Here is a 23,363-nt window from a genome sequence, read left to right as displayed (position 1 = left end):
ATTGCATTTCCCCAAATACTATATATTGTCTGAGACGCAGGTCAAGATATTCAAGCATACTTTGAACGGTATTTTCCTCCAAAAAATATGGCTATGAAGGAGCAAGTGAAGCTCATCTTTCTTTCTTTTCACGTTTCTAAGGTTTGGCCGCTACACCCTTCGTGATCGCCCCTCCGCCCGTACCTCCCTAGTCAGGCAGCTCCTGGCCACCCCCCGAGGTCCTGATTTTGAAAAGAGAAGCAGACCAATCAGATGCAGAGCGCTGTTTGGCGCTGCCATTTGAGCCTGGGCTGGAACTGCGGGACCGACGGCCGCGGTGGCTCCGGGTGTCTGCAGAGGAGGTGGGGCGGAGGCATGAGGCGAGCTGCTTGGCTCCAGTGAGCGCCCCAGGATGTGCAGGCCGGGAGCCGCGGGCAGGCTGACGGAGGACGGAACGAGCTGCCTGTGAAACGGGGTGACGGCGGCGACCAGCCCGGGCGGGGACCGGGACTGGAAGAGGCGCCTGAGCAGCCGGCTGGTCCGGCGGCTAGGCTAGGGTGGGGACGCGGGGACCGAGAAACGAACGCCCTGCTGAGCTCTCGGGGGTTGGAGGGGTGAGGAAGCCAGAGCGGGCAAAGGGAGATTTGGAGGAAAGGGGATCATTGGAAGTGGCCGGAAGTGTTGAGAAGCTGGCAACAGGCGTTGGTGCAAGGAACCGAAAGAATCAGGGAGAAGTGAAGTCTATGTAAGTAGCTGAAAGGATTGGGTGGCCAGAAAGAAGGTCAGTGTAAGTGAAGGAAGAGTGAGGTGTGGCTGGATCAAAGGGCCAAGAGAAGAGGGTCTGTGCAAGTGTAAGATAGAGGATTAAGGACAAGCCGTGGAAGTGGCAGGGGCTGTGGGCCAGAGGAGTGCCAGACGTAGCCGGAAGGCCGCGGAGCGGAGCTCAAACCTGAGAGTATTTGGAAATTGCGAGACTTGGTGGCGAAAGAGGGTCAGGACACAGATCCTGCCTAGGAGAGTGAACGACGGGTACGAGATGTGGGATCAGAGGCTGGTGAGATTGGCCTTGTTGCAGCAGCTTCGGGCCGTGTATGGCATTAAGGTCAAAGGTAGCCGTGGGCAGTGCGATCGCAGGAGACATGAAACAGCAGCCACGGAAATAGGGGTAAGTTCTGGAAAACGGGATTCGGGTTTAAAAAGGCACACGCCGTATCATCACTTATTACCGAGTCATGCTAAAATCTTCACTCTTTTTATCAAAAACAATGTGGTTAAATGTGTTTAATTCAATCCAGATGGTCAATTGCTGATATTTAAAAAATGGCATTCTTGATTCTTTTCAGGGGTTTTTGATCATTGAGAGGAAGTTGCAGGATTTACCAACCTCAGCGCTATTGATATTTTGGAGTAGATAATTGTTTGTTAAGGGATAAGAGGTGATGCTGTCCTGTGAATTGTAGGATGTTTAGCAGCATCTCTGGGTTCTACCACTAGATGCCAGTAGCATCTCTCAGTTATAACAATTAAAGATGTTTCCAGATAGTGCCAATTTATTGTATTTTGAACAAGTAGCACTGGGGAGGGAGACAAACTCTAGGTCTCTATCACAGTTTTAGGTAAGGTTTGTAGAGGGACAGGGGGACCAGTGCATTTTCTAAATGGATCAGTAAATGAGGTGTGACAGCATTAGAAGTAGGCTTCAGGTGATGCCTCCGTATTCACCAACTTGAGAAAACAAGCTTGCTGCTTGGCCGTATTATATTTTTGAGACGTAAAGCCATTTTTTTAAATGAATAAATTGAGAAGCCAGAACGAAGTGATTGAAAGCTGTTGATGTTTTAGTGGTCGAGATTAGGGGATTTTTAATGAGATTTTAATGGCTTTAACACATAATCAAGAATTTAATTGTGAAAAATAAAGTAAATTGGATATAAAGGATTTTATTTTAAATGTAAGTACTTGGAGAAGAAAACTGAAAAAATATAGTATGTATACCTCTTAATAGCGTGTACATTTTGGAGAAATTGTTTTTGTTGTTTGCAAATTAATGGCAACATGTGCATTCATATTTTAGAACCATAGAGATTTCTTCTGATTGTAAAACTGTCTTTCCAAGATCTCAAATATAGCTGTTTTTTTAACTATATGGGAGAATTTGTACATGGATTTTTTTTCATTCTTTAACAAGAAAACCCACGTCTGCCTTTAGAGTCAGATGGTCCTGAGTTTGAGTCCTGCCTCCACCCCTGCTAGGTCTGTGAACTTGGGTTACTTGTTTGATTTCCCTAAGTTTCAATTTCTTAATGTATAAAGTGGGAATAATGTATCTCCTTGGATTGTTAAGGGAATTTTAAAAAAACGTTAAGGCCTATAGATAGGCCTAGCGATCTAACAGGATAGGTAATTTGAAAAACTCATTTCTTTTGCTCTTTGGTGTTTGTTAGCTAATAGTAGTTTTTGAGCTTTTTAAGAAAAGTACTGTAAATCTTTTAAAAAATTATATTATAAATGATATTCTAATATGTAAAGTTTAAAAAGCATGTTATGAGAAATAATTATGGTTATTTGTGAAGCCTATTAAAAATAATGAGACATAAAAAAATACAACAATGAATTCTAGTTATGTGTGACAGTTGTAGACTTTTATTGGCTTTAGCATCTGGTTTATTTTTGCATTTTGTTTGGTTGCACACTATCAAAAACATTCTAATTTACCTAAATAAAGGGGTTGTTCTTACTAATACTTTTTAAAAATCATTCACCTTGAAATGATAATCATAACAGCAATAAATATTCTTTGAATGCTTACTCTATGTCAAACACTGATATAAAGTTTTCACATGTTTTAATTCATTTCATTCTTCCTATAACTCTGACTTAAGATCTATGTGAGGATACTGAGGGACAGAATATTAATTTGATCAAGGTAGAAGAGCCAAGATTTAAAATCTAGCAGTCTTGCCTCTAGGAGCCTATTCTCTTTAGCTCTATACTGTTCTGTCTTTTTAGCTTGGAATATTTGTAAATTAAATGGAGTCAAGTGCTTGAAAGAGTACTAGTAAAATTTTGTTACTGTGTTGAATCATTAACAATACCAAGTGATTTCTTAATGTAAATAGAAAATTGAATAAAATGCTCTTGAAACACTTATGTTTCACAGCAGATTCATCTAAGCTAAATTAACATAGGTGAGATTAGGTTGTACCCACTTAATTTTGTATGAGCAGACAGATGCAGGCTTGAATTTACTTTTCAGCGCAGTGCAAAGCCATGACCTTGTTAATCAGTAACACATTTTTAAGAAGTTCAAATGCATGCACAAAGATAGTGGCAGATTCTTTATACTTCAGTGTGCAAAAACACTGAAGTTAACTAACATGCATGCTTACTCTTGGGTTCCTCAATGTATTAAAAATTTGAATGTGAGATTTTCAAGTAGTTAGATAAACTTGTACTTAAATATTTACAGAACTCTTGCCTTGTGTACCTCAGGGCATAGTTCAAAAAGCACTCTTCTATAGGGTATGGAAAAGATATCGTGTCTAAAAATAACCTCTTCTGATGTAATTTTAGAAAGTACTTAATGAGTGGCTGGAATTATTGTTTTGCTTATCAATTGACTTAGCAGTTTGTGTAAGTTAGTATTTATAACGTGACCAAAGGAAAGTATATGATCGGTATTTATAAGATCACCGAAGGAACCTGTAGTATTTTTTGGAAAATGTTTGTGTTTTGGCCCATATTCTGTTGGAGAATTTTCTAAGTACTAACTGGATTGATTTTCCATGATCAGACTGGAGACTGACTGAATTTGCTAGATTGTTTGAGGGCAATGACTTTATCTCAGCCATCTTTGTACTCTCAGCACTTAGCAATAATATCTAATATAGTAGTTACTTGTTACCAAACACACTTGAAATAATTGTTTTGTTTTGTTTGATAGCTTATAGTTTATGCTATTTTCTTTATTTCCTGAGGTTTTTAATTTTCCTGATGTGTAAGAAAATTTTTATACCTAATATTTGTGTTAGAGTAACTGAATTTGTCATTTTAGGGTAAAATATTTGGAGTACCTTTTAATGCATTACCCCATTCTGTTGTACCAGAATATGGACACATTCCAAGGTAAGCAGAGTTGGTAATGAAGAAGAGTAAATATTTCAAACTGGCTTCAGTGGGTTTAAAAGGAAATAGTTGATTGACACATATTTATTTCAAACCAGCAAAGAATTTCACCTCTAACTTTAGCTAATGTAAAATAAAACTTTCTAACTTTCACATATTTTAAATTTGTAATTTGTACTCATTCCCAGGATTGACTTTTAAGGTCCAGTTGTGAATAAATATTAGAAATCAATTTTTTTCTATTAAGTCAGTTTTCAGTTCAATACCAATTCTTTTGCCAGAATTCTGATTAATATACTGAATTACCAATTCAGTAATAATTTTGATATTTTTTGTTTTTTTAATAAATATTGCATAAAAGAATATTTAAACTAAGACATTGGAGTATTTGTGAATAAATATTATGTAACACTTTTCTATGGCACTTATTTATAAATGACCTTTTGAACTAACTGCATCAGAAATTACTAGGGATGTTTATGTTTTAAGAACATAGTTTAAAAAAATTTCTTTTTAATTATTATGGGTACATATTAGTTGTATATAAGAACATAGTTTTAAAATGCATATAATTCATTTCAACTTTATCCAAAGTAGGGTTCGTTATTCTAGTCCAATAATCTAGGTTGTAAGTGGTGCATCATCCAAAAGCATTTATTGAATACCTTGTTGTCTCACTTACTATTTTGCTTTTTAAATGATGTATGAAAGATGAATTAAGATATATTTTCCTATAATGAAAACCTATAATGATTTTTAACATTTGGAATTGCAAAGTCATATCCCCAGGAATAACAACTAAATCTTTGTTGTAATTTTGTGACCTACTTTTTTTTTTAAAAACTATTCTGTCAGTTATCCTCTGTAAGCAGGGCTGACATTTAGCCACTGTGCACCAATACAACCGTATCAGTTATTTGTAGCTTGTAACCGTCCTAATTTATGGGTCCTAGCTATTGAATATGTAAGTATCTAAAGCCAACATTGATTAAGATTATTGTTTAAAATGAAGAAATTGAGCACATATCTCTTAATATGAAAAGGATTGTAAGGACTGGTGTATACCCTACTTTTCTGAGGGGTCATGTTGGGTTGACAAAAAAAACCTTGCCCTATTTTTGGGCAAGTGTATAGACGATAGATATGTAAAGCCATGTATGCTGTGCAAGATCACCCATGGAGAGAAAGAAGATACAAGAAGGAGGCCTTTGACAGAGCCCTGGCTTCTTCTACCATGTAAGATCTGGCAGAAGAAGAGGAGCCAGAAAAGGAGTTTGAGAAGGAACAGTAGGGGAAATAGCAGGAAAACCAGAAGAGTAGGGAAAAAGAGCATTTTTGAGATGAATAAGGAGTGATCAGGTGTGTCAGATGCTGATAGGTCAAGCAAGATGAAAACAACGAATGGACCATGGATTTGCAAGGCAGAGGCCACTGTTGACCTTGTGAGCTGTTTCACTGGGTTAATGGGGAATGAGATTCTGACTGGAGAAGGTGGAGTAGAGGCTGGAATATAAAGAAGTAGAGGCAGTAAAAAAGACAAGTCTTGTGCTCTGAAGGGAAGCAGAGAAGTGGAGTAGGATTGAGAAAGAAGGATATAAAACTGAGTGGGCACAATGGACTTGGCATGAGTATAAAGAGGGGCTTTAGAAGAATTCAGGAAGCAAGACAGAAAACTAAAGGTAACTTTGTCACAAATACTAAAGGGATTTGTGGCATCAGAGCTTCTGAAAGGGGCATAGTGCTTGCTTGCCTGCTCATATACTTTAGCAGGAAAATGGGATTTGATAAGATGTGTATCTGGCCACCTGAAAAATAGTCTCTCTTTCAGCTTTCTTGTTGATGCTTGCACGTCTTTACAAGAGCATATTCACACAGAGGGGCTTTTTCGGAAATCAGGATCTGTTATTCGTCTAAAAGCATTAAAAGTAAGCATATTCTTGAACTATAATTTTTCATTTGTACCACTTTCCAATTCTGTTTCTGTTTTTGAAATATTTAGAACTATTACATGAATAATTGCCAGAAATTAAATTTACAAATAGCTTTTTTTTTCATGGCAAAAGACTCTTTTTTCAAAAGAAATTATATATCATTTATATTGTGCTTTAAAAGTTTTACTTTTAAATTCATAGTATAGAAGATTATACTATTTCTATATTCTATATGAAATTAAAAAATTGTTAAATTTTGTTTTTTGGCCTTCTGGAAAAAAGAGGGATATATATTAAAATGAGAGTTAAGAGAAATTATTTTAAAAAGAGAGCTCTTTAGAGTATAATAAAATATATAGCATTAAACTCTTAAGTTCCCCAAAATACTCAAGATTATTATGTTTATTTCAGAATAAACTGGATCATGGTGAAGGTTGCCTATCTTCTGCACCACCTTGTGATATTGCAGGACTTCTTAAGCAGTTTTTTAGGGAATTGCCAAAGCCCATTCTTCCAGCTGATTTGCATGAAGCACTTTTTAAAGCTCAACAGTTAGGAACAGAGGAGAAGGCTAAAGCTACATTGTTGCTCTCCTGTCTTATGAGTGACCACACAGTTAACATATTAAAATACTTCTTTAACTTTCTCAGGAATGTTTCTCTAAGGTAAGTGGTAATTAAAACTCTTAGGAAATAATAATTTAATTTCTCAACTAGTTAAAGATTTACACTTGTAGATAAAATTTCATTTGGAATGGAAATTTTTCTAAAAAATATTATATTATTTCTTTACTATGAGAAGTATATCATGTACAATTTCTAAAACAGTACATCAAATGATTTAATATTTCCTTGCTGTCTTAAAGTCATCATTATGAATGCCTTAACGGCTTATTGGTATTGATAGGATTCATTGTCCACTGAATAGGTTCTGATTATTGTGTTTTTAAAATGTTTGTGTTTTGCTTTTTGAATTTTTCTCCTCTCCCTACTCTCAGTGAATCTGCTTATTCTAGACATAACAGGCTACCTTCTAATACTTCCAGTTTTTTATGTGTGAGTTTAAAAATCAGGTAAACATGTTCAACTTGTGTGGAAAAGCAAAGTGTGAACTCTAGGATTAGCATGGTTTTTATGATATATATTTAAATATATAGTGACTATAAATTAATATTTCTGGTTCTTTTATATATTCAAGTCAGTCGTGTAGATGGGTAGATAAAGGGTAACTGTTCTGACTTGGATGTGACTGATAAAGTAAGAGGTCTTCAAAATATGCTAAATATGTTTATCTTTGGTTCCATCTAATAAAACCTTTTTTCACTTAAGGTCCAGTGAGAATAAGATGGACAGCGGCAATCTTGCGGTAATATTTGCACCAAATCTTCTTCAGACAAGTGAAGGACATGAAAAGATGTCTGCTAACACAGAGAAAAAGCTACGATTACAGGCTGCAGTAATACAGACTTTCATTGATAATGCATCAGATATTGGTAAGATGTAGTTGCATTATTAAGGCACAGAATTTGTTTAAATGAGGGAAATCCCAGTTTCTTCCAAGTGAACTATGAAGAAAAATTTTGGAAAGTTTGTATATTACTATCTAAACATTTTTGAGGAGGAGTGAAGGAAGGATAATAATTGTCTTACTTGTGAATATTTTCATTAGGACATGTACCAGATTTTATTCTGGAAAAGATACCTGCTATGTTGGGTATTGATGGCCTCTGTGCTACTCCATCACTGGAAGGCTTTGAAGAAGGTGAATATGAAACTCCTGGTGAACATAAGAGAAAACGAAGACAAAGCGTAGGAGGTAAGTGGCAGTCCCATTTTATGGCAGTACAGCAATTTGTTTTTATCTAAAATGCATTTGAACATAAAGAAGTATAAATTATGGTATATGCCTTTTTAATGCTTACAGCATAGTTGGAAAGATAGGACATATGCATATGAAAAGATAAAAGGACAATATAGTCTAATAATTAAGTGGCTGAATCTTTAGCACAAATGTGAAATGTATTAAAAGAAGAAAAGTTCCCTTGGTTATAATGATCAGGGACTTGTCAAAGAGGAGGACAAACTGAGCCTTCTTGAAGAAAGAGTAGAATCTAGGAGAATTGGGTGGAGAATCAGAATACTTATGTCCTATTCTAAACGAAAAGGATGCTATGAAGAAAGATTTGTGTTAGGAAGAAGTAAGCTATGTCTGTGTCTGTAAGTAGACCAGTGTGACTTGAGTGAAGGGTTCATTGTAAGGATTGGGGTGGTATAATGGTGAGCCTGATGCCAGGCAAAGAATTAGAATATTAACCTAGGTGTTAGTGAACCATTAAAAGTTTATGATTTGAGGCATGACTTGATTAAAATGTTTTAGAAAATTAACTGATTTGAAGAATTGAGACTTGGAAGAAAGAAGATTGGTTAGAAATGTGCGTCAGTAATCCAAGTGTGAGATCATTATTTGAACTAGTTAGTGACATGAATTACTTAGGAGTGCAAACTAAATAATGAAGGAAATATTACCAAGGAAGAATCAAAAAGACCAAAAGTCCTATCATGGTGGAGTTGGTAATAAAACTTCTTATCTCCTTCTTGGTCAAGAAGTCAAGAGGCCATTCCTTTTCCAATCGTGTTAGGAAATTTCTCATCTTTTGAGTATCCAAACCAATTGTTATTAACTGTCCCATTCCTTTTTTAATCTTTTGCCTTATATGTTATTGCATTCTTGTGTTTCTTATTTACTTCATTGTAGAGTCCTCTTATGTCTTGTGTATTATTTTCCTAGGGCTACTGTAGCAAAGTACCACTGGGTGGCTTAAAACAACAGAAATTTGTCTTAGTTCTGGAGGCTAGAAGTTTGAAAACAAGGTGTTGGCCGGGTGTCCGAAATCTGTAGGAGAGAATCCTTTCTTGCATCTTCCTAACTTCTAGTAGTGGCTGTCAGTCCTTGGCATTCCTTGACTTTGCAGCTGCATCACTCTAATTTCTGCCATTGTCATCCCACAGTGGTGTTCTTCCTGGGTGTTCCTCTGTCTGCATTTTCCTTTTATAGGGACATACTGGATCAGGGCCCACCCTAGTGGCCTCTTATTAACTTGACCATATCTGTAAAAAGACACTAATTCTAAGTGTGGTCACATTCATAGGTACTGGGCATTAGGACTTAAACATCTGTTTTTGGAGGACACAATTTAACCCATAAAACTTTCCCAAATGTAGCTATTTCTTAAACCCAGATCATCTTTATTGCCCTCCTTCCCCTTGTGATCTCATTCACTCCTATAGTTTCAGTTATCACATCTAAATAGATTACTACCAGATCTCTATCACCGTTATCGCCAAAATGTCAGTTCTACTTTACTAACAACCAGTCATACCTGCTTTTCCTTGGTGATGTAAGCTTAATGTTTTGAAATGACCATTTTCACTCTCTTTAAACTGGTTCTATGTGAATTCCATTTTCTTTTAACAGCACCTCCATTCCCTAGGCACTCAGTCTTTAAACCATGGTCTTTGACATCTATATTCACACAGTTTTTGGGTTCTATAAGATTCTATCTCTGCACTGTTTACTGTATCATTACTGTAAGAATCTCCTTCTTGGTCTTTGTACCTCTGTCTTGAATCTACCCTACTTATTGGTGTTAAGGCTGACATTTTTAATGTATAACTCTACTCAAGTATCTCACACACACATCCTTCATAAACTTCCATTGATAATACTGATATGTATAACTTAGTATTAAAGGTCTGTGATAGGATTGCTCTAGCTTACCTGTCTACTGTTTGTTTCCTGTCTTTCCTTTAAGCAACCTGTACTTTAGTCAAACTGTGCTATTTATTTATTGTTTTCCAGACACTTTCATTCTTTTGCTTATACTGTTTATTGATATGATGTTTTTCATCTGTCTACTCCTGCTGTTCAAATTGTATCTAGTTGTCAAAATTTAGGTTAAATGTCTTGGCAAGCAAGCTCTTCTTATTTTTTTTCCTCAGTGGGGAAATAATCTCTCTTCTGCTCTGACATTCTGTAATATTTTAGGCTTTAAGAGTTGTTATATGCAATACTCTGTGAAGGTAGAAACCATATTTTATACATCATTGTATCAACCCAGTGGTTTTTACTGAATAGGCTTAAACTTTTAAATGAATATGTTACATCGAGTTATTAATATTTGGCCTAAACTCAGAGATTATTTATTTGAACACATTAGGATAGCATTTGTCAAACATCACTAAAATTCGTCGATTTCATTAGCAATTTGAAACTGTTCAGGAGCTTTAGGTCATCGGTGTTTATATTGTAGCTAGCCTTCTTTTTTTGCATCTCACTTTAAAATGCAAAAAAAATCCATGTGTTTCATTCAATTGCATTGCTTTGAAGAATCTTGACTTTTTAAAAATTGGTGAAATACATGTAACATAAAATTTGCCATTTTAACCATTTTTAAGTGTATAGTTCAGAAGTGTTAAGTATATTCACATTGTTGTGTAATCCTACAGAACTTGTACTTTTATTTTCATATTTATTATATGAGTGAGTTACTCTAGCTTAGTTTTATGCCAGTTACAACAATTCACAACAATTGTATTGCCTCAGAATCTACACAGGATGTCATGGGTAAGTTCTTGTAACATAAGCAAAGTGATTTAGTCTATTATAATTTTGCTATTCTTGGCAGTGTACATGAATATGTGTGTGCGCTCCTCCCTAATTGTCATTGTGCTAACAAATGTCTTTCATAGATGGTGGTGCAGTGCTGAGCTGATTAATATGATGTCCTTATTAGTGCAGTACTTCCTGAAATACCAGAAATAAACTCAGGAGACTATTAAAGGGATTGAGGGGCCGAGTGCAGTGGTTCATGCCTGTAATTTCAGCACTTTGGGAGGTGGAGGCAGGAGGATCCCTTGGGCCGAGGAGTTTGAGACCAGCTTGGGTAACCTAGCGAGACCTCATCTCTACCAAAAAAAAAAATTAGCCAGGCATGGTGATGTGTGCCTGTAGTCCCAGATACTCAGGTGGCTGAGGTGGAAGGATTGCTTAAGCCCAGGAGTTTGAGGTTACAGTGATCTATGATCATGCCACTGCACTCCAGCCTGAGTGACAGAGCAAGACCTCATCTCTTAAAAATAGTAAATAAATAAAATAAAGGGATTGAGACATAGTTTTTTCCCTTTCTCTAAATACTCTAGGTAGTTTGAATCTTCAGTGTGGCCAATGATGCAATCAAAAGGAAAAAGAAAAAAAATGCCCATCAAGGAAGACCAGCAATAGGTTTCAGATGAAGATTTTGGCAAAACAGAAAAATGGATATTATTCAGTCATCTTATAACTAGTCATTATGGAAAGAATAAAGTTATTATAAATAGATATAAACACAGAGGCAAAAAAAAAAGAGAGATGGTTTCAGAGTATAGAAGGAACAGTTTGTCTTTTAATAGTCCTGATTTTGCTGTCCTGTCCTAATTGTATGTTTTCTACTGTGGCTGAATCTGTTTGTTGTGCAGTTATTTCTTCTTTCTTCTGCTCTGGCTCTCATTTCTCCTTTTTACCTTATTCTTTTGTCTCTTTTTCCTCTCCCATACTAACCTCCTTTATCTGCACAGGTGTCATAAAGTTTATCTTTATTAGGCATTGCCTGCCAGTTAGAGCATTGTCCATCTCTAGCTCTTCATTGAGGTTTTCAATATTCTTCTCTGGTTGGTACCTATTTCACTTGAGGGTGTAAGATTTCTCAATAATACATAAGTGGTTATTATTAAACTTATACATTTACTTAACTATATTAAGTGGTATTTGCTGATTAATCTGGCTGAAAGGGGACTATTTTTTTGCGTAAAACTATTCCTGTTCAAGTCATAACAATTTACTTACAGCTAAATCAAGTGTATATATTTTTTTAGGCCTGTATTGTTCAGAATCCCTGACCACTTGGCTATTTCTTGGTATTTTTTTTTTTCCCCTTGTTTTTTGTAACACTGCTTGCTTTTTTTCCCTTACCTCTTTGGCCATTTATTTTATCTCATTTTCTGGATTTTCTTTTTCTGAATACCTCTTAAATATCCCATTCTTTCATGCCTGACCTTCTTCTCACACTTTGCCCTCTTCTTAAATGATCTCACTCACTCACAGTTTTTTAAAAACTACCGTTTCTGGGCTGATGGCTCCCAGATCAGCTTCTCCAGCCCTGATCTTTCCACAGATGGATTTATATTCACTCAAGCATCTCATAGGCATGTTTAACTCTTCCTTGCATAATTTCCTTTTTCATTCGGTGGCACCATTGTCTACTCAGTCATCAAAATCAGAATTCTAGGTGGCCTTATCTGCTCTTTCCCTATCTCTACATCCCATTGATCACTTAAGTGTTGTCACCTTGATCTGTTAAATACCTTTATTCCTGCCTCCATTTCCACTGCTCCTGCCTCAGTTCAGACCATCATCTTTTGCTCCAAAAAGTAATGATTCCCTCTTCCCTACACTTTCGGTACGTTATGCTTATTTGTATCATATTTCATTCTGTATTATACTCCCTTTTTAAAAGGGATATAGAAGTACAATTGGGGAATGGAGTAAAAATATATCCTTTAGTATTTCTTTCTATTTTGAAATAATTCCTTAAATAACTTTAAAATTGTATAAGGTGATAAAAGATGTTAAAAGAAGACCATAAATATCAATATGTGAAAAATAGGTAAGTGTTAAGTTATAAATGATTATATGTGCTTTGCATTTCAGATTTTGTGAGTGGAGCACTTAATAAATTTAAATCTAACAGAACACCTTCTATTACACCTCAACAGGAAAGAATTGGTAGGTATTTATTATATGTATCTATTTAAATGAAAATTTCTATAGTAGTCTACAAAAATAATTATAGTAATAATTACTTAACTTATTTTAATCAAATTTAGTTTAATCAAATCCAAATGTTATTTTCAATGGAGATGTGGTACTATATATACTATGTTTTGACATTGCTAATTACGTTGGATGTAATGAACCCAACATTGTAGGTAAGAATTTTTTTTAGTCTATTGTTACATCTTTAATCTTAATCATACTTTTCTGTTGTTTATAATTTAAATGCTATTGGATGTGTTAAAGTAGCTCAACCTCATTTCTGTTTTAGAACCACAAGTTTGTTCGTTCCAGTTTTTTATCCTAATTTGCTTGTGGCTGAAATCATTCAGTTAATAATAAGAGATAGTATGAACTTTTGTTTTCAGAGTGACTAAATGAACTGGTTAATATCCAGTTATGATTAAAAGCAAAAATAATATTTAGATCAGTTTTGTTTCAACTCCTTGACTATAATTTCTTCCCTACATTAATATTCTTAAATGTGTATCATATACATCTTTTAGTCTTATTTGGTTTAAGTTACTGCTATTTCTTAAGTCTTGCGTTTTTGCAACTTCCTTATTTTCATTTTAAGTAATTACAGAGTTTTAATTTAGTTATATAACATAAAATTGATAATGACAATGTATCCCTGTTATTTTTTGATTAGCTCTAAGTAATAGATTTATAAGAAGAAATTACATAAAGCTTTTGTATTTTATCAACTCTGTAGGAGAAACAACAAATTGGTTTTGTTTTTGGTATTTTTTCAGCCCAGCTATCTGTATCACCAGTGATTCTTACACCAAATGCTAAGCGTAAACTGCCAGTAGATTCATCTCATGGTTTCTCAAGTAAGAAAAGGAAGTCCATCAAGCACAATTTTAACTTTGAGCTATTGCCGAGTAATCTCTTCAGTAGCAGTTCTACACCAGTATCAGGTAGCAAATAAAATTTATATAAGTGGGTTGTAAACATTAACATGAATGCCTATTCTAGGCAAAAGTTCCCTGCCTTTTAAAATAGACACTAGTTCAATATAATTAATTTGTGTGTGTGTGGTTAATGGCCATGCCTTATTGAAATTTATGATAAATAACTCAGAGTGGGACTGGGCACAGTGACTCACACCTGTAATCCCAGTGCTTTGGGAGGCCAAGGTGGGAGGATCGCTTGAAGTTCAAGACCAGCTCTAGCAACATAGCGAGACCCCATCTCTACAAAAAATTTAAAAATTAGTTGGGCATGGTTGAGCATGCCTGTAGTTCCAACTACTCAGAAGGCTAGGGTGAGAGGATTGCTTGAGCCCAAGGAGTTTGAAGTTACAGTGAGCTATGATTACACCACTGCGCACTCCAGCCTGGACAACAGAGTGAGACCCTGTCTCAAAGAAAGAAAGAAAGAAACAAAACCTCCGAGTGGTATTTTGGGCTTTTGTGGATAGCACTGATGCTCAGTTTTATTTGATTGGATATCCCGAATCCTACTTTAGTTACTTCTGATCTATAGCTATGGCTTTATTGCTATCTTCTGTTAAGTCAGGGTTGCCAAAAGTTTGATCATCTCTGAATCCAGAGTGGGAGTGTTAACCATTGCAGATTATGGTTTTGAGAATGGGAGTATTTTAAAGTTTTAAACTCAAGTACCTTTTATGAAAGCTTTAAAACTTTGTTTATACTCTTTCTTTGTGGCATGGTTTCTAGACCTCTTACCAGCCCAGCTATTTTCTTCCAAATTGACTACAAGTTCCTAACGTGGCCTTCGAAAATAATATAGTCTCATGCTAACTTAGAGACTAGATTTTTGTTAGTGTGGTTATAGGTTGAGTTGGCGCTTTCAGCATGTGCAAAATACAAGTGAGCTCATGTTAACCTTATGATCAATCAAAAATGAAATGAAATGCTAATTAAGCCCAGGGTCCTCTGTCTCACATTTATATATCTCACATTTACTTAAAATGTTAATGATCTTTTAGATTTTTATTTTGTTGGTTTCAAATGGTGTTTCATTTTGAATTCATTAGCTGAGTTATATGAGCTCTTCTTCCCAAAAGCCTCTCTTTTGTTTCTATTATTGAAAAAGTTTATACTTTCCTTGTTTATTCTACCAAAAAGTTGAACAGTATCATAGGTTCTCTATGGCTCATTAAAGTATAAGAACTCTGAATCTTATGTCTGTAGCTCATTCAGTATTCTGAGGTTGGCAACTTAAACTCCTTTAAAGTAATGTAGTTGTTTTTGTTTTTGTTTTTTTAATATTTAAAAGCCTTTCCAATTTGGAGGACATTTTCCAAATGGTAAATGAGAATTATAGTTCTACCTGCCATTGTTTATTAGCTTTATAGCATCTTCGCCAGGGAATGAACTTGTTGATTCCTTTTCAAAAAACTTAAAGGTTCAACAACAGTAATCCTATTATTTTTAACTCACTGTTTTTCTTTGCCCCTACTTCCTCAGCCACAACTCAATAAATTCATTTGTAAAATTGAGAATAGGCTGATTTCTAAGTTTAGATTATAACAGTATGATGCTTTTTAAAGTATATAAAGGCGACGTTAATCTACAGTCCATTGAGTATCCATTAATTTTTTTCTTATATACATGATAAATTTGCATCATTCTATATATTCTGACTGTGCTTCCTGTGACCACTACCCATTTTCAAAATGACTAGACTGCAGCCCTATAATAAAGCTACCTATGTTGCATTGGATATATTATATTGGCTTCCAAAATTTTCTTCAGCTAAATGTGCCCAAAAGTCATTGTAATGATTGTATTTTTTTCTGGGAGCTTTGTGCATTCTTTATCAATAACAAGAATGAATTGCGAGGGTTCTTATTTGTTGAGTATATACGGGGTATGATTAAAAAACATAAGTCAAATGTATACAGAGCCTTTGTTCATAATTATTTTACTTTTTTCATTATTTTTTCACTATAGTCGATTTCATGATATAAATGGTGTTGAATTGAGCTTCTGTTTTAACTACCAGTTAGTCTCATGGAACACAACAGTGGCCAGGTGGTTAGGCATGTGTTATAGATAATTAGTTTTTGTTTGTTTCCCAAAAATATTGGATAAATTACATTCCAGAGTCAGGTGGGCAGCAGTTGGCTAGCAGGTATATCCTGGATACTCAGACTGCAACTTGTTTGTCTATAGCTCATTTTTGATAATAGTCTTAATATTATGTGTACCACATACTGTATCAGATTTTGTGTGTGTGTGTGTGTGTATGACAGTAATATTTATATTCATCATAGAAGTCCATTTTAAGAGCCTAAGCCATTTACTAAGTGTAGGGCAAACTCAAGTCAAGTCTGTCTCCAAAGCTTTCTCTTCCGATCTGCAACAGTGCCCACCCCTTCCTTGTATTATTAAAATAATTTACAGCAAAACTCTAATGTGAAAGTAGTGCTGAATCTGACCTTTAATTGACAACTCAAAAGTAAGAAATGGATACTTTTTTTAGTTGAGTTGGGCTATGTGACACCTGAAGTTTCTAACCAGAAACTGATTACTGTTGTTGCTTGGGGGTAGAAATTAAGGCTTTAAATCTAATTGCTGCTATTGCTGTTTTACATTTTAAAAGGAAAATAAGTATGTATGGTGTATTACATGTGCTTATTTTTATAGTTCACATTGATACAAGCTCAGAAGGGTCATCTCAGAGTTCATTCTCTCCTGTAGCCCTCAGTGGAAATCATTTGATCAGTACAGGTGTGCCAAGGAGAAGTAAAAGAATTGCAGGCAAAAAAGTTTGCAGGTAATTTATCCAGAATATTTTGTTTTCATTGGATATATATTTGGTGTATATATACTTAGTAAAATATTTGTTCTATCAAGAATCATATTTGAATCATCACTTTTAAAAATTCCCTTTGCCTTTATAGTCTTATTAATCAAATATCCACCAAGGAAAGATTCCTAATTTAAGTTCACTTTACTTGTCCAAAATCCTTTTATGTTGATAGTGTAGTTTTATAATGTCTTGTTAGTTTAAAAATCATTAGTCTATTCCAAAGATTCCAACTTGTGACTAAATAACGTTTGTCATAAACAGATTATTTTTATATGCAAATGCAATGTGTTCATAATACGGTACCTTAAAGTTTAACTGGTTTTAAAAAATTATTATTCTGCTCAATTATTAGCAATATGATTTGCTGTGGACTCTCAAATTTCATTTTGTAAGAATTTCTCTGGTGTTTATACTATAAGCTGACATTTTTAATTTCACTCTTTTCAGGGTGGAATCAGGAAAAGCAGGCTGCTTCTCTCCTAAAATCGGTCGTAAAGAAAATGTTCGAAGATCTCTTCGTTTGAAATTTAGTCTAGGGAAAAACAGCAGAGATGTAGTAAGTGTCTTGCCATTTCACTAATCTGTTTATAATGCACAAAAGACACTCTTGACCCTGCCTCTCCTCCAGCTACTATCCCAGTCTCTTCTCTTTATACCAAACTCTTATACTTGAGTTGGTATCTCTAGTTCCTCTTTTTCTATTCTGCTTAAATCAATTCCAGTCAGACTTTTCTTCCAATACTCTACGGAAACTGCTCTCATCAGAGTCACTCATGAATTCAATATTGCTCAAACCAGTGGTCAAACATCAGTCCTTATTTGACTTGACCTGTCAACAGGGCTTGACACAGCTGATCACTTGCTCCTCTTTGGTCTTCGGTATACTTTCTTTCCCTGCTTCCTCACTGGCTACTTTCAAAATTCCCTGACATTGACATGCTCAAAGCTTAGTACTTGGAGTTCTCTTTTCTCTCTCCAGTCACGTAAGATGATCATCAGTTATAAACATTATATTATATACAGGTTCAGTTTCCCTTATCTAAAATGCCTAGGATCAGAAGTGTTTCAGATTTCAGATTTTTTTTGAGATTTTGGAATATTTGCATTATACTTACCAGTTCCGCATCCCTAATCTGAAAATCTGAAATGCTCTAATGAGCATTTTATTTGAGCAACATGTCAGTGCTCAAATAGTTTCAGATTTCAGAGCATTTTGGATTTTGGTTTTCCAGATATGGAATGCTCAACCTGTATTTACTTAAAACTTCTGATCTTAAGTTCTCCAGCCCAAAATACTCTCCTGAACAACTTTCCTATTTCTTAACATCTACCTATTTGACTTTCCTACTTAGATATCTAATTCAATAGATAGCTCAAGTGTAACGTGTCCCAAACAGAGCTCCTGAGGTCCATCTCTTTGCTGCCACTGTCCACTACCCCACCCCACCCTCACCTCCCACCACTAAAACTTCTAACTACAGTTTTCCTTATCTCAGTTATGGCAACTCATTCTTCTAGTCATTTAGGTCAAAAACCAGGCGGCATTCTTGATCCCTTACTTTCTCTTACACACCATCATGTCTAATCTGTTAGAGAATCCTGTCTAATTCTGCTTTCAGAGTATCTCCAAGCTGACCAATTTTCACCAGTACTACTTTTCTCACTTTCTCTTAAGTTCTGTCATCTTTCAGCTGGATTACTGTAGTAAGCTCCTGCTAATAGGTCTACATTCCTCTATCCTTGCTACATTACTGTAGCCAAAATTACGCTATTAAAACCCAGGTTAAGTTATATCATTTCTTTGCTCAAAACCTTCCAATTTCATTCTGGGTAAAAGCCAGAGTTCTCACATAGACTTACAAGGCTCCAGGTGATCTGCTCCCAGGCTGCCTCTCCAGTCCCTACTCCTGTCCCCATTACTCACTCTGCTCCATTCACTCTGACCTCCTTGCTGTTTGTGATCGTGCCAGACTTTGCCCCAGCCTCAGTGATTGCACTGGGTAATGTTCTTCCCCCTTAAATCTTCATGGCTCTTGCCTTTTTTGTTCTTTACTTGCAAATCATCTTCTGATCATCCTATTTAAAATTACACCCCACCCTTCACCCCTCCGTATCCCTCTTACCCTGTTTTACTTTTCTCTTGTATGTTGTATTTATATAATATAATTTATTGTCTATCTTGTTTTGGTCTAAGTCTCCCCATCTAAATAGAATGTAATAAGGGTAAGATTTTGATCTGGGATTTGCTTTTCGTGATGTGCGAACAGGTCCTGGCACAGAGTCAGCACAAAAGAAAATTTTTTAATTAATATCCAAGTATGTTTTATTTTAGATCATAAAATATGAACTAATTGCCAAGTCAAATGATTATAATTTTCATTATCAGGCAAGAATATTTGTATTTGTTATAAAATTGTTTCCCAATTTTTTTAATTTATATATATATATATATATATATATATATGCCTTTTTAATTAGCCATAGATTTTGGTAACTACAAAAAAATTTACTTTGTCTTAATATTTTCAATTAACTAGGCTTATTTCTTAACTGGAGCTTTTTCAATTTTTCTTTTCTGTGCAGAATGGATGTTCTGGTGTCAATAGATGTGAAAATGTTGGCCGACGACTTGCAAATCAACAAAGTTTAAAAAATAGGATTGAGTCTGTAAAAACAGGTCTGCGTTTTAGTCCAGATGCTGATGAAAGGTTACCAAGGAAAGGTACATTTACATGATACTGTTAGAGTTTTACCCCAAAATCCTGCTTTAGTTGCTTTTTCTTAATGATAAAATATATCAAGTACTTTACTCTCTAGAAATTAAAAATTCATGTTTGATAGTAAAAATATTTAAATTCCTATCAACAATCGGAGAATTCTTATATATGTAAATATAAAATGACTGACATTTTTATATTAAAAATTATTTATTTTAACACAAGTCTTTATTGGAATTCAGTCCTTAGTGCCTTATTTGCCATGTATTTGGATAATATTTCAAAATGCAATTGGATACAAAGGATTAAAAGCATTGAATTGCTTTATTTTAGGTTCAAAAAAGATCAGTAAGTCTGAGGAAAACTTACTAACTCCCAAGCGACTAGATGGAACAAATTACCGGATGTCTTGGACAGGACCTAGTAATTCAAGTTTTCAAGAAATAGATGCAAATGAAGCTTCTTCAATAGTGGGAAGTCTTGAGGTAGAAAGCTCCTCTTTGGAGCCTGACATTACGGTTGAAAAGTCACCTGCTACTTCATATGAACTTACTGCTTCTGATTTACACAATAAGCATAATACCAACGTAATGGGAAGTTCCCTTAGTGGGGATGAAAATACCTTGACCACAGAGACTTTGGTGAAAATTCAGAAAGCATTTTCTGAATCTGGAAGTAATCTTCATGCATTGATAAATCATAGGCAGTCATCAGTAACTAATATGGAGAAAGTAAAATTAAACGAAACATCTTACTTAGAATATAGCCCAGAGAAAAATCTATTTGAAACTAAAGATTTGACTGTAATAGAATCAAAGGAAAATTATGAACACCACATTGGTGAAGATGAAAATCATATTTCAGAAAGAGACTTTTCACCACATCAAACTCAAAAATTTGACAGAGAAGCAGCTGTAAAATGTTACTCAATTCAGGTGAAAGTGGAACATGAAAAAGACAATCATTCAAATATACCAAAAGATTATTTCAGCAAGCAAGAATTCTCCAGTGATGAACAAATAAAGAAACAGCAGTATCCAAGGGATAAACTAAATACTGAATTAAAGGAGAATGAGAATATGATTGAAGAGAACTCACTGAAATGCGCAGCTTCTAGAGAGGATGAGGCTAGCTCCTCTTCCTCACAGCAGAGTACATGCATTATAACAAATTTGTCAAAACCTAGGCCTATGAGAATTGCTAAACAGCAGTCACTGGTGGAAACATATGATAAAACTTCCTCTGAAAGTTTACAAATGACAGAACATGGGAAGGTTTCAGATCACATACAGTGGTTTAACAAGCTTTCTTTAAATGAACCAAATAGAACAAAAGTTAAGTCACCTCTTAAGTTTCAGCGTACTCCTGTTCGTCAGTCTGTCAGAAGAATTAATTCTTTGTTGGAGTATGGCAGGCAACCTATAAGGCATAAGTTGATGAGTCTTGGTGATGCTGCTTCTCCTCTGATTAAATCAGTGAGCTGTGACAGTGCTCTTTCCTCTTGTATAGAAAATACATCAAAAGATTCCTTTGCTTCATGTACCAAATCATGTCCTCAAGAACAGAAGTGTATATCATGTGAACAGTCAAACATTGATGCAATTTCAAAGTCAAGCAAGGAGTTAACTTCTAAATCTTTCTTAAAGATGAAGAGACACCCAGATTCAGTGAATGCTTCTGTTAGGTCTACTAGAGTTTATGAACAGGAAATGATATCTGATGGCCAAGTTAAGATTCCCTTGGATGACCTGACTAATCATGACATGTCAAAATCTGTTGTAAATAACAATATGAGCTCTTTTCCTGGGATAAATAAGAGGGTCCTTAGGAAACCATCAGAAAAAGAAAGGGTCTGGTACAAAGGTTCTCCAAAAAATCCTATGGGAAAGACTCAACTACTACCAACAAGTAAACCTGTAGACTTGTAATTGGCAAATGTTATACTTGTCATTAATGTAAATAAAGTGAAAAATTGGTGATATGACTTGTAGGATAATCCCCATGTTAATCCATAGCTCAGGGTGATCGTTAAGCAATAGATTTTCTTTGAAACATTTTAACTTCGCTGCACAAGCAACTTGGATTTCTATACTTGTACAAATAACTACTTTGTTTTTCTTAATCATGGCAGTATTTAAACTTTAATTTTATTGTGATCTCTTAAAGCAGAAATTAGGCTTTACCTTCTTAAAGAAATTGTTGACTGGCTTTATAAGAAATTAAGTTTTAAAAATTGCATGATTTTTGTGTGATAGGAAGAGCAGAGCAAGTTGTGCTTATTTCCTGTTATTCCTCCAAGTCAGATAAGGTTTCTACAATACATTTCTAGTGTGTAAAGGGAAGAGATAAGCCCTGCAAATCTTATGTTGCGAATTACATTAATGTGTATTGTCTTTACCAAAATCCCTAGAAATTAATTTTCTTCAATAGGATCCTAATTATTATTCTTTGGGGCAGAGTAATTTGGTTTATGTCACCTGTAGTTGTACAATGTATTCACTTGAACTAAGAACAATGGCTAAGGCAGAACAATGACTAAAGTGTGTTCATGTATTCAGACGTAGAAATAATTGATGACTTTTAAGCCATACTGTGTTTTTAAAGATAATTTGCACAAATACATTTGTATCTGTTTTGTCCAATATAGAAATGGAAACTATTTAAAGAGGAATAATTAAACTTTAAAAAATGTAATCAAGGTGGTGATTTCTTATGTAGATGCTTAATTTTAGAATACTTGATGCACCTCTGTACATTTTACTTGGATAAAAACCTATGATAATTTTGTCTTGTGTGTAAATGTTATTTATTTAGCATAGATATTAAAGATAACTTTCTGGCAAATTACTTGCCTCAGGCTCTAATGAAATTCAAAGTGCCATTTAGAACATGCACCAAATTGTCAAGCAAATCTGCCTAAGTTTATATTTTAAATTATTACAAATTAAAAATCTTTAAAGAAAGAGTATTACGAACAACAATATATTCTTTAGGTTTTAGAGGAAGGAATAAGCAGACAGAATCAACCATTAAAGATAGTTTTGCAGGCCAGTTGTTAGAGTGCCATGTTTATGTGTTGGAGCAGATTAGAGCAGATTGCACACCTCTCTGAACAAGCAGACTTACGGTATATGTATGGATGGGCAATTTCAAGTCATCAAATGTTTGCTTTTCCAAGCTCTGCTTGATACCAGTATATCTGTTTTATTTCAAAGCTATTTCCTGTTTCTATATTCATTACCTAGGAATCAGTGCCTTCTCTAAGTAGCTGACTTATATAAAGACTGTATAAATCTGTAGATATACACATCTGATATCAAATAGTTTATAATATAGCCTAGATATACATTTCAGATGTTTATGGTATTTCTAATTTTAAGTAGAGACAACATTCATACACTTTGAGATATATGTTGTCGGGTATGAACACTTTAACTTCACTTTTGAATTTTTAAAAATGTATTAATGTCATTTTATATCCATGAAGGAGGGATGAAATGTTTAATTGGAAGACTAATTCAGGAAGAAGGCATAGGAGATTAACTGTACAAACCACCTGAATTAGTGGCTTTTCTGAGGGATGAATCAATAATGAAAAATGTATTTTTTTAGAAAACTACCCACCTGTCACCTCCGTTTTTGTTAGCTGAAAGCTGCAATACAGAGTATTATAGGAATATGAAAATGTATAGCTTGGAAGCATGGTAATTGGAGAGTCAAGGAAATTGAGTTTTAGACTTGATTTAATCTATGTTTTCATTTTTTTCTTATGCAAAATGGACATAATATTACCAGCTTCATGGGCTATTTGATAAAATGATATAAATATACAAATATATGTTACAAAGTCAAAAATGTCTGGACATGCTGTAGTAACTTCAAAGATTCTTTTCACTTTATCTTATAAGTGTAAGTAAAGATCTAATATTAACTTGGTTATCTTATGAACAACAAACTA

The 23,363-nt window shown here is 34.8% G+C and overlaps 1 protein-coding gene across 4 annotated transcripts; it reads left to right on the top strand.

Moving 5' to 3' along the window:
- Nucleotides 1–273: 273 nt before the first annotated feature.
- On the top strand, nt 274–22,099 carry LOC123621802 (rho GTPase-activating protein 11A-like). Of its 4 annotated transcripts, none has more exons than XM_045527731.1 (12): nt 274–1,144; nt 4,034–4,104; nt 5,933–6,029; nt 6,447–6,700; nt 7,364–7,527; nt 7,704–7,850; nt 12,780–12,854; nt 13,658–13,825; nt 16,577–16,652; nt 17,136–17,244; nt 19,272–19,410; nt 19,739–22,099. In XM_045527731.1, the coding sequence occupies exons 1-12, from the start codon at nt 1,016–1,018 to the stop codon at nt 21,331–21,333; spliced, it is 3,024 nt and encodes a 1,007-aa protein (XP_045383687.1). In that variant the 5' UTR covers nt 274–1,015; the 3' UTR covers nt 21,334–22,099. The 4 variants fall into 4 exon arrangements, with proteins under 4 accessions (XP_045383687.1, XP_045383679.1, XP_045383697.1 ...); XM_045527723.1 differs by having other exon boundaries at nt 16,523–16,652; XM_045527741.1 differs by lacking the exons at nt 4,034–4,104; nt 5,933–6,029 and having other exon boundaries at nt 274–724; nt 6,686–6,700; nt 16,523–16,652.
- Nucleotides 22,100–23,363: the final 1,264 nt, after the last annotated feature.

Source organism: Lemur catta, chromosome 1 (assembly GCF_020740605.2).
Source record: "Lemur catta isolate mLemCat1 chromosome 1, mLemCat1.pri, whole genome shotgun sequence".
NCBI classification, from domain to species: Eukaryota; Metazoa; Chordata; class Mammalia; order Primates; family Lemuridae; genus Lemur; species Lemur catta.
Note: the sequence above shows the minus strand (reverse complement) of the source record. Positions and strands in the feature narration are given on the sequence as shown.